Source organism: Colius striatus, chromosome 5, assembly GCF_028858725.1.
Source record: "Colius striatus isolate bColStr4 chromosome 5, bColStr4.1.hap1, whole genome shotgun sequence".
NCBI classification, from domain to species: Eukaryota; Metazoa; Chordata; class Aves; order Coliiformes; family Coliidae; genus Colius; species Colius striatus.
Genome location: NC_084763.1, coordinates 54799799 through 54812269, shown reverse-complemented (window position 1 = coordinate 54812269; position 12471 = coordinate 54799799). Strand labels below are relative to the sequence as shown.

At 38.0% G+C, this 12471-nt stretch overlaps 1 protein-coding gene across 1 annotated transcript in view; it reads right to left on the bottom strand.

Annotated features, from left to right (window-relative positions):
* The window catches only part of RSU1 (Ras suppressor protein 1), a 102755-nt gene that overhangs the window by 72881 nt on the left and 17403 nt on the right, over positions 1-12471 (bottom strand). The window contains exons 4-7 of the mRNA XM_061996679.1: positions 6200-6320; positions 2678-2796; positions 1163-1245; positions 768-882 (exon numbers count right to left, since the gene is read on the bottom strand). Coding sequence (XP_061852663.1) covers positions 768-882; positions 1163-1245; positions 2678-2796; positions 6200-6320 — 438 coding nt within the window. The remainder of the gene's footprint in view (positions 1-767; positions 883-1162; positions 1246-2677; positions 2797-6199; positions 6321-12471) is intronic.

Below are 12471 nucleotides of genomic sequence, written 5' to 3'. Positions count from 1 at the left end.
TTTTCCAAAGAAGAATATTTTATAACAATCTTTAAAAACATCTGAAGTCAAATTGTGGCTTGAGGCAAACAGGCAAAACTTCTGTTTAAGTTAATGCCCCTCACATAAAATGGAATACTGCAAAACAAATTCAGCAAAATCAATACTTAAGTTTTAAAGAAAGACTCTACCTTATCCATTGAAACACCTGTAATCATATCTAAGTGGCCAATATCATAAATTGTAAGTACACCAACCAGCTCCACTGTTTTAAGTGTAAGAGCTGTCAGCTCACTAAGAAAGGTAGGCTACTGACACAGAGAAGCAGAAAATTCCTCTAATTGAGCTATATTTTATTCTAGTTGATCAAACTTTTTCCAGAAACAGTCACAAAACAAGCCACTTACACTGCTGTCATTTTTGCATAAGAAAATTTTGGCTGATCCAAATAATGTTCTCAAAACCCAACCAGAGATGAGAATAGCTTTGCAGATCCAATATTTATGGTATGTTACATAAAGCAAGAGACCAGATAGAAACTGGCAGTCAAGTGTATTAATACATGAGGAAAAGGTAACATATAAATAACTAAAAATCAAACCCACATCACCTTCTGGACCCTCCTGCATATCTAGTAGGAGTGAAAAAGCAAGTGTTTCTTAGGGGAAAGGAAAAGCAGCAGCAATGACTGAAGCATTTCCTAGAGTTTAACTATCAATTTAGTTTCAGAGAAAAGATGGTGTATTGTGGTTATTATTGAAATAAATAAGTGATCATCATCATCTTACCTAGTTCTGGGGGTAGCACAGTAAGACGATTTCCCTGGATATGAAGTTCCTTAAGCTGAGTGAGCTCGCCAATTTCTTTAGGCAGTGATATCAGGTCATTGTCTCTAAGACTCAGCTAAGAATGAATATAAAGTAGTCAGAACAATTTTTGGTTACCATAAAGCAGCCTAAACCTGAATTTTACTCCCTCTGCCCCTCCCCCTCTCATCTTTTCTCCTAAATGCTCAATTCTTCCAATTTATTTACTAGTGTCAACTGGTAAACAAGAAACAGTTCCAGGTGTAGTGGTCTATTCTTGCAAACACACCCTACTACTCCTCAAATTGACTAGATTCTATTCCTACAAGCGTTGCAAAAGTGAATTGATTTTCCAAGAATTTAGATAAATTACTTACTATCTGCAACTTTGTGAGCTTCCCAATATCTGGCGGCAGGATTTCAAAATCGTTGTCACTTAGATAGAGTGCACGCAGGGTGGCTGCAAATTAAATAGCAAGATATAAACAGGGTGGCATATAACCCAACCATTTGAGGTCTAATCAATAAAAGGGAGTCAGGTTTGATTAATAATCCTGACTTGGTGAAAAGCCTTTGACATACCCAGGGCTCACAATAATAACAAGCGGGTCAAACTTAGATTTAGTGGCTTATTGTATTGTTGGTGAGTTCAGGAAAACATCTATATTCAAAAGGACTGGCACAATTAACAGTTTCTACAACAGTAGGCTCTAGCAGGTTCTGGCATACAGTCTCAATACTTAGCTGTCAGAATACAGTCATAGTATTACCCTGATTCTAAGTTTTTCTGACAAATACACATGTATGATGAGCTCTACGTAAAGCACAGTCCCTTAAAGAGAGACTTTAAGACAGAGCAATATGGAAGACTCAAATTGCAGAATTTGTCATTTCAATGTTTAGACTCTATGCAGTTCAAAGAGAGATGCCCCAGCACAACCCTGGAGCTTGCTACTGTTGAATGAGTATGCATGGCAATTTGAAACAAAACAATTAAAATGAAGACCCACAAAGAACTGTTGGGTGCAGCAGGAAAGGTGGTCAGGGCAGCAATACCTCTCCTCTCCACCAGAGGAGATCCCGTTTGTCTTAGTTTATCTTTCCTCCTCTTTTCCTTTCACTAATGTGCCCATTTTTAATTATGAGGACTTAAAAATTTCCCTTAGCCAGAGTACTAAATCCTTCGGACAGTAGCAGTCCTTCTCCCCTCACCTGGCACTTTTGCTGCTAAATGCACCGATTCTGAAGCCACTTCAGCATAGTACACTGAAAAGACCAGTAAGGGAACAGAAACACTGAAATTCAGAAAGTGCCAGAATTCAAGTTGCTTAGGCAACCATAATGAAGCCCTTTTGCACATATGCATTACAATATCTTGATTTTAACTCTCCGAGTGTGTATTTTTAACATATGCAAAGGTCAGCTTAGCTCTACCATTCCTGTGCCAAGCTCCTTTTTTTTTAACATACTGGACACTTCAACATTCACAGGCTGTTAAAACCATTTCAGTAAAGAATCATCAGGAACACAATTGTTTCCAGAATCATCATACAACAGTTGCCTTGCAAAACAGTTCAGTTTCCCCTGAGGTTTGCAAGCTTCCATAGCTTTATGTTTTAACTGAGTATGAGACCCAAGGAAAAACTACACAGAAGAAAAAACTGATACACTATTTATTATTAACTAAGTCTTCTCATGTCCAATAGTGTCAGGTGATTGTATATCAGTGCTATGTATTGCTGAGATATGTAGAAATATTCACAAAATATTCAAAGAAAAACATAAATATCAGAAAAATTCTGTTGGAGTTTGATCTCCACCAAATAAATTTCAACTGCAGAAAGCAAAGCACCATATCATAAAGATTTGTAGTTTTCAGAAAAGTTTCTTACTCAGATAGAAGAAGTTTCCTGGTAGAGAATTTTCATTTAAGTTGTTGTAAGTCAAGTCAAGAACCTCTAGAGCTGGTAAAGAGCCAAATCCCCTTGGCAAGGTGTTTAACCTGTTCATGCTGAGGTAAAGAGGGAAAAACAGAATATGACATCAGTATTCATCTGGTAGGAATAATACAGGCAACAAGAGTTTCATTTCTAAATACATGTAGTCTACACTAAGCATCTCCTTTGTTTTGAAAAGGGTTTGATGCTACAAGATACTGTGCAAGTCTTTTGTGATGCAGACCTTTTTTCTCTCACTCCCAAAAATATCCCCAGAACTTAGACACTCACAAGGGAATCCCTCTGTTACATCAATTAACAGCCACACCTGAGGTGCCATAGTGCTACACCCAGTTTAGATTGTGCCACAGAGAAAGCTGGTCTGTGGTAGATGACCTATCTTCCAGCTAAACTACAAACTACCCCTTTTTTCACATCATCTTGAGCACCTGCCATTCTGTCACACCACACAGTTCTTTCACTGTGGTACCAAATAAAGAGGAACATGTCAACTGCACAATGTTTATGTTCATTGATAGTTGCTGCTCAAACCCCTTCTTAAGAACAGCAAATTTGTGTCACTAAGATAACTATTGATGCACATGGAGTATGAAGTAAATAAAATGTCAGTTCTCTGATTGATGAGGCTTAGTCTAAATATAGCTCATTCAGCCAGTCTTAGAGGGTTTAGGAGAGCAGTTCCCACTGGCAACAGCCAGAAGAACATGGCAAAAGCCATCAGAAGGAAAAGGTTTCTCAGACAAGATAGAGAAAACAGTAACTTTTCCCTCACCTCAAAGGGCTTGAATAAGGTAATTCAGATTGGCATTAGAGTTGCTGCAACAACAAAGGCAGGCAAGGAGATGCAGACTATATTTGTAGAAGCTTACTGTTTATGTATGAGCTAGAGCTCTGGCTGCTTATCCCACAAACAGGAAAGAACTACCAGTTTATTACTCACACTGTCCCTACTGCACGTACACGAAACATCCAGCTTGTGTGTATGCATCTTGCTTTGGTTGTCACATGGGTTTGAAAGTAGAACAGAGAAGGCAGCTCCCTGTATCTGCTCTTTGTGAAGATGATTATTTCTAAGAGCTGGACTTTATTCTTACATGATGATTGGAAACCATTGTGACCTTTCACACCCTAACATATTCTGAATTTGACTTTCCTGGTACAAAACTGATCAACAGCAGTAGCCACAACTGAAGTCAAGAGGAGATGCAATGTGAATGTATGAAGTGTATGGAACATCTATAAAATCTCAAGTCATGGCACTGACAAAGACGGGTACTCCAAAAAATGAGAAGTTTGGCTTTAATTTCTTCTCTCCTCCATGCAATTTTTGCCAAACACTGTCCTATGTCATGTGATAGATACTGCAAAATACATCTGTAGGACATTCAATAAGGCCATCTTCTAAAAGTTCTTCAGATGCTGAATTAAATACACGAGCAACTGCAGCTCCAGACTAAGCATTGATGACCACACATCTATGTGACCAAAGGCAGGAGAAGCACATTCAGTTTTCCTTTTACAGACTCTCAGATACTAACCTCATCTTTCCACTTCTGCACAAGCCAGCTCCACCAGAATAGGAACCTGTAAAGATCAGCCCTCTATAGCTAAACTAAACTATACATGAAGTCATCTCCCTCCTCATCTCCCATAAGAAGTCTTACCAAGGACATGCACCTGGTACTACTGTTGTAGTACCAGCTATTAAAATACAGAAAGGCATTCTGCACTATTGCTACTGCAGACTTGTCACTGCTTTTAAAACTACTCTTTCTATTAGAAGAGGACTAAAAAAGTAGCTTCTTTTCACTAGTACAAAGTGGCCTTGAAGGCTTTCCCTTTTTTTAAGCAAGGAACAAGGAGAGCATGAGTGTTCTCCCTATGACACCAGGCAGAATGGTACCTATTCTCTGGCATGGAAAAATTGCCAGCTGAAAAATCCCAGCCCAGCACTATTCATCCCTGCAGAAGCTGAAATACTGAGCTTGTGCCACAGAAACTATGCCACACCCACCTTCCAATCTTTAAGAAAATAATCCCTGCTATTGTTCAAGGTTCCCCTATTCCCCAGAGGGCTGTTTTGATGTCCTGTGTGTACACATGCACTACAGACAAGAAGATTTTTGGGCTGGCCCCCAGCAAAATACTAGGACAGAAAAGTTTCCTCTTCACTGACTCCAAGGACTTCCAAAGCAGAACCTAATTTGCAGAGTTAAGGCCAAGCTGTAAATCTTATGCCTGGAAGATTATAGGTAAGGAAGAAGGAGAGAAGGAAGGAAGAGCATTTAATCTACAAGATCTTGGGCCACATGACAGTGTCAACTGTGGAGACAGACCTAAATGTCTGCTGGTCTTAACCTCAAGTAGATTTTGGCACAATATTTTTCTTCATTAACGGAGATGAGTATTTGAACTATACTAACATGTGTTACTGCATTAATCCATGGAAAGAGACCAAATTCTTCCTCTCTCCATAAACTGCAGCACTTTCAATATGTCATTCCAAAAAAACGGCTTTAACCCCCAAGACAGAATTAATGAATTAATATTTGCTCTGAAAAGCAATTTCAGGTTCAAACAGGTATTAAGGCATACTAGAGATCTAAAGTGACTGAATAAAGACCAGAGAAGACAGATCACCACCATGAAAACATTTATTGATGTTCAAGATGTTCATCAACAGTTCAAGATGCAATTCAATGAACAGTATTTTACTAAAGCACCCAAAGCAGCATACACAGAAGCTAGTCAAAATCACTTTGTATTTAAAATAGTACATAAAAATCCTCAGTTTAAGGTGTACAGAACTTTGAATTTATGAATTACAAACATCTTTTCTATGAGAAGCCTGTAAAGTTAAAGCCTACCCTTCCCACTGCTTTCTTAAGTAGTTAAAATCAACAGGAATACCCCTGGCTCTAATTCAGTCAATGGCAGCACTTTGAATTACATGCACATCACATTTAAAGATTTGCTGCTTCTTTTGCTGGTTTAATAGAAATTGAATTGTCTTTAATGCCAAATTTGGGATTTTGGAATTAAAATCCTAGATTAACATTGAAAGATTAGCATTCAGGTTTTTGGGGTTGTATTTTTGGGTTTTTTCAAAAGCAAAATAGAAAGCAGAGCTTGGGTCTTGCACAGCAACCACAGAATTAAGAAATAGTTGCCTGGGAAGTACAATTCAATAACTGTGAAGTTTGATTTCAATATTAGATGCATGTGAGTTGCTGTTGCCCTTAACTCTGATAAACTGATAACCATTTAAGTGCTTGATCACTTTTAAACACTTGATTACTCAGGGCACTAGCTAAATGCTCTGGAGCCATAATTGCCAAGTTATCCTCCCACTTTCAAAATGAAACTTCAAAGGCAAAAAAAAAATGTTCCAGGTTCAGCTGCAACAATATTTGACAGTACCTGTAGTACAGCAAATTTTTGCATTAGGATACGTACCCAAGATTGAGGTGTTTGAGCTTTTGAAGGCTGCTAATCTGTGTGGGCAGCTCCTCAATCTGGTTGTTGAAGAAGTTGAGCACTTCAATGTTTCTCAGGTCTGCAATGTTCGCTGGCACAGCTGTGGAAAAAGTTTTCACAGTAAGTGATTGCAATTAGAGCAAAGTACTTAGAGTATAGATGTTGTGCAAGCACCTGTCTTCTGCTCTGTTTATACAGTGGCTCACAGTAGAAGCAGCATCTAATAGCTATTACAATAAGAGCAAAAAGTTTATACCAAAAAAAGCCTCCTAGTTGGAATCTGTTCTTATTGCTGAGAGTAGTCATTTTGTACTCTTCAGAAAACTCAGGGCTGTAGGATATTTTGACTAACAAGGAACAGAGAGAGACAAGGAGAACAAATACTCCCATAGACTAGAACAGAGAAGCAGGCCACACACTAAATTTGTGGAGCAGGCACAGGTCTCAAAAAGGAGAGCCCAAGAGACTTGGATCACTTCATTAACTGAGTTAAAAAAAATGAATGATCCAGGTGGTTACACCAAGAAAATAGTCTTGTTAAACATGCTTAACAACAAATAAGTCATAAAAATCTCATTGTAGCGATGTCCTATTCCGCTTACTGCTTAAATAATCTAGTATCCAAGTCCTTCTCCATTTAAGATACAACAAAATGTACAAAAATGAAGAGTTCAGCTCTAAAAGATGAACTGTTCAGCCCAGCCCATTTTCAGTTACCTCCCATGAGTGAAAAAGTGATCAATACACACACAGCTACATTGGATTGCAAACAAATCAATATTTGGTTATTATCTATAAAAATAAGGCAAAGCACAATATGAATACGCCTGTAAATGAGGCTAAAAAGCTATTTAGGTTTCTATCTTTTCCTCCTTAAACTTACAGAGATTTAGGTAGACAGATGAGGTTTACAAAAAAGGAGCTTGGCAAATCTCCTGTACTGAAGCTTGCACCTGTGCTCAATATTCACCTTGGTTCAGTCTCAACTCTGACTGCACCAGGAACCCATAGTGTGCACATCTAAATAATTAGGAGTTTTTATGAGGCCATGATTTTCTTTTATCTGTTGGCATGAGACAATCTTAGTCTTAAAATGAAGTCAATAATGTTTACAAAGCAGAACATTATAGTATGTCACATTTAGTAGATTATAAGCCTAATTACACTGTGAACAATAACAAGATCCCTAACAAACACTAATTACACTACATAAATATTACTGTTGAGGGTCATATTCATTGCAGGAGATTTTTTGCAGCTTTTTTTTGTGAAGTCATTAAGGCAAATCTGAACATTTAAAAGTCCTCCCTCTGTGGTATTTTCCAACTAGTTCACTCTTATCTGTCACTCAGTGATGGCACAAATTATGTGCCTTCAGAAAGTAAAGGGTAATGTACCACCACAGTTTGAAATTATTCTCTAACAGAAGTTAACTGAGGATTTTAATTGACATAATTCAGCTGTTTCCAGCCTCAATATTTCACCAGAACAGTAATTACCAGTATTAAAGTGTTTTCCTTTCAGAAATTAGACTTTATAATTCGACTTTGATGAGATGTAATGGGCTGGCAAACAACGTTTCTGCTCTTTTCAAATAGATACTATGTTTATGCAAGACTAGGAATCAGAAGTACTAGCAAATACAGGTTTCAGTTTACTCCCAGCCTAAACAATGCTGAAGCCAAATGCACTTCCCCTGATGTTATGCTGTAAAAAACTGTCTGGAGATTTGGGCCTTTCAGACAGTTTAAAAGATTCCCAGATAAAAAAAACAGTGCAACTTAACATTACAAGTGATGCTGAAGCTAACATAAGGCTCTGTTGTGGGAACACTCAAATGAGCCTGATGTTCAGGAGGCCAAACTTACCAAACTACAGTCAGCTTGCCTGCCTACATGTCAATTCTGTATTTCAATTACTCAGGCTGCAAATCATCACAAGGTGATCAAGAAACTAAGCAGCTATTATGCAAGAAACTGAAAGCTCTCAAGGCCAACTGAAAACTAGTATATCTTACACTAAGGACAGTATTATCACTACAGATGGGAAGCCCCCAAACTTTTTTGATCTTGCTGTGAGTTCAGAATACAGAACTGTCAGATTATGGACAAAATTTGTTAGTGATATCCTCATGTCACATACCAAAACACTCCCATGAAACTACCCAAAAAAAGCTGACACCTAGACATCAAGAGAGGAAGAAAATGGCTTCCACAGATTCATTCATGAAGGTTACACTTGCACTGAAGATCACAGCATCAGTTTCAATGGGTTACTGCACAGATGAGGAGTCTCAAATTCTCATCCCACTTGTAAGCACAGGGCAAAAGCTCAAGTTCCACTGTCTAGTTTTAATTTGGTTTTCTTCTGCTAGGGCACAGGTGTAAATGTCCCTAGTGAACAATAGGAGCTGTGTCCTTCCACACTGTCTGCTAAGTTTCTGATATACCTGTATAATTTCCACATACTGTATTTCATGTTGTGAATCACATTTAGGATACTTTATACCACTTTTTCCAAGCTTCATGGGTAAACAGACTGAGATAAGAAAAAGGCTCAAAATCTAACAAAGCACTTGGATGAAACACTTTGCTTCTCACCCTGTAAAATCAAAACAAAAAGCCCCAACATACAATTGTATTTTTGTAGTTCAAAGGAGAGAGAGGGGTATTTTGAAAGGAGAAACAGAAGTGTAGGTCAAAACTAGGCTTGTCATGGGGGAGATGGGACTTTTTCCTGGAACAGTCTATTTTCTGGTTCAACAGACAGATTCATTTGTAATATGAATGAACGCTCTCTTGGATTCAAAGGAAAACAGGAAACCAAAATTCACTCCTGCACTGGCCTTATAGCTAAACTGCACAGGTTAAGTACCTTTAGGTCTCAAGATCAGCAGTGGTCAAGCAAGCCTGGCATGGCATATAACATTCCTTCTTCTGTTCTTTACATGACTGAGTGTGTCCCAAATACCATCCCACTGTTATGTTGCAAAATTCGTCCCAGATACAGAGCAGACTGCCAAATACCACGAAATTCATGTTCTGGCAATAGCAAATTCCACTCGAGTCACCTTCTCATGATGAGCTGTGAGAGTGAACTGTCAGCATCCTGGTTCCATTCACCCACATATTTACAGTACAATCCACAGTGTCTTAACAACTCTTCTAAGACCATCTGCTGCCCAGTGTTATTAACAACTAAACTCCCCCTCAGCAAATGCTAGTAAAATTTGGCAGCCCAAAGCCTTTGCATTCTCCTGTAAGGCTTCAGTCACATCATGAAGCCCCATTCATATTAAGTCTCACTTCACAAGACCACGAACAACTTCCTTCCCTTTGTTCCAGACTAGAAATTGCATACAGTGATTCACTATGACAGCCATAGACTTCACCTTGATTTCAAGAGCTTGGGTGAGATTAAGAGTCTACAGGCTGCACAATAAGGTATAAGAGGGCTTGCTTTGTGCTCCTGAAAATAACGATTGGCAACTTGCTATACTTCAAAGCATCTGAAAACAAATATGCTGTTTTGTGCCCTCAAGTTACTGGCAACTCTTTAGGCATTAAGATATATTCTCATCAAAGCAGTCTTTCACTCAAGGCAAGTTATTACATTTTCTTCCTACATAAGCAACAGCTGTTCAAAAGTTGTGGTATGATTTCCAAAGCATAAGGATTAAACACTGCTATTCACTGCCTATTTAGGTCCACATCCAAATATTCTAGACCTAGACCTTAGCTCTGTCTCCAGATGAATAACCAGGAGGCAACTAGACATCTATCTTCACCATAGGTCTGAAGTTGCCCTCTACTGAAGTGCAGATACTGGGTTAGATAGATGTCTTAGAGACAGCTATTGTGCCTGCTAAGAACACACAGATCACTTAAAGCAGCTTGGAGATAAGTGTATCAGATGTAACCCTTTCCTAAAAGTAGGAAGTCAAGTGGTTCTCATATCACTACCTAGAACTGACATTTATCTATCTCCTTTTGTACTTCCAGCCTCTGACAAAGGAAAAACAACACAGGAAATGGAAGAGGAGAAACAGAGGTGCATTTTCCCCCTCCAGTTCTGCTCTGCCATTCTTCAGACATTCATCTAGGTTTCAATATAATTCCTCTTGTGGTGGCAGGGCCCTTCATACAGCTTTATGCACAGGCTTCAGATAATTTCTGTTTCTGCAAATGACCTCCAGGATTATTTCTGTTAAAGCACTGGAAAACAAACAGGGAGCTTCACAACTTTAAAAGTAAACAAATTCATGTGGTTACAAGATCAAGTCTCAATTTGCTTTCCACCTAAAAGATGAAATTTGGTCTTTTTATTTAGTAGGGATCAACATTAAATCAAACACTTTTGAAGATACTCTTAATAAAAGAGATCCAAATCAAAGTTTCCTTTAGAGTTTAAAGCTAAAATAAAAGACATTTCATGCAAGGAGGGTCAGATAAAAAAAGATACAAGAGTCAAGAAACTACCCAATATGATTTAGTATAAATCTAAATCTAAGGAACAAATGGTATGCAAACTGAGTTAAACATCTCAGTTCAGTTATAGCATGACTCTGTGTTCAGAACAAACATTGTCCCAACTGCTGCTTGAAAAAGGGTATCTGTAATACCTGCCTATTCATAAAACTATGCACGGGTAAGCTTCTGATCTCAACAAATACGATTCAAAGGCTACAGAAAACCTCTCACTGAATTCAATGGGTTTTGAATGAGGCATGAAGAGAAATAAGAATTTTAATTATTTAAAATATGATTAGTTTCTTCAGCACTCACTTCTTTAGAAACTTGAAGCTGTAGAAGCCTTGTTTTTTTTCAGAACGTTGCTATAGCTAATGAAGTAATTTTGCAGTACCCAGGAACATGACATTCAGTAGTACTCCAAACCTTTACAGGTTCTAAGGGAATATTTATCCAGGAGAGCTATTAAAATAGCACTACTTGTCAGAGAAGAGATTTACAAGATTATGGCAGTTTCTCATTAAACTGCTCTACTTAAAAGCTGGTCAAGAATCATGCACAGTAAAGAGAAGTCAATACAAACCTTTGAGAGTGCCACCAGTCCCCTGCAGATCTTAGGTAAGGTTTTCTTGCCAACATTAAGAACCTACTTCTCAAGCCTCAAGTAAAATCTGTGGGCTATATAATGTAATAAACCAAATCCTGCAGACTGTTGCTAATCCAGATAGTGTCAACAAGAACTTTTCAAGAGTAAGGATCCCTTAGAATAAAGGTCATGAAGACATGAAATGTTACTTGCATTTCATGGAAGACGAAGAATTTAGAATACTAAATATATAATGCATTCTGTGCATCCAATATAACTGTATTCATAGAGCTGGAGTCATGTTTAGATTAATTTGACAAGGGTTCTGTTACACTGAGAGAGAAGCAATCTTCACCAAAACGAAGGAGGAATTAGCAGACGGAGAACACAACAGTTTTCATTTTAAATATTCATAGGCATGCTGATATCATACTTGGCAGTTAACTAGAGAGAATCCTGATCCCAAGTGAAGCATACAGTATTTAATTTACACATTATGTAGTTCAAGTTTCCCCTTTTTGCCCTCTCTCCAACCTCTTCCAAAGACAAATAGTAGGCCTTCCTCACACTGAAAGCATTACAAACTTGTTTCCATCTTCAGCTCTTTCCAAAAACCAGCAGAGATTTTTTTGCAATTATTCACTGAAGCATTGCAGTTCTGAAAATGGTTCTTATTAACATGTTCAAGTTATACTATAGCTCATTGATGTGCCACTGTGCTAACAAAGTCATTTATCAATAAATGGGTTTAATTTAGAAGTCAGAGTCTAAAGAGAAGCGCTATGAACACAAGAAAGGCTGAGAAGAGACTGGTAATCAAGTGACATCTAGTGAAGACAAAGGACAAACCTGTTCTCTGAGAAGAAGGCTTAAAATGCACTTCAGAGTTTGCAGAGAAATACTGCAAACCAGGGCCTGAGGTTGACAAAGGATTATTAGGTTGAAATAAATCACTTAAGAGCAAAGAATTGAAATCACACCAAAACAGAAACAGCTCACAAGAAAATCTCATGCTTGTTAACTTTTTTCAGAGTAGTAAGGAATAGTACTGCTCAAGGGAGGTTGGGTATAAAAAATGTGGCTATAAACATGCCATTTCATTTCTACAAGTGATTTTGAAGAAAACAGAGTATTAGCCAATTTTGGAATTGGTATGACATGCATGTACTACAGTGGATCACAGCAGCTTCAGTAAT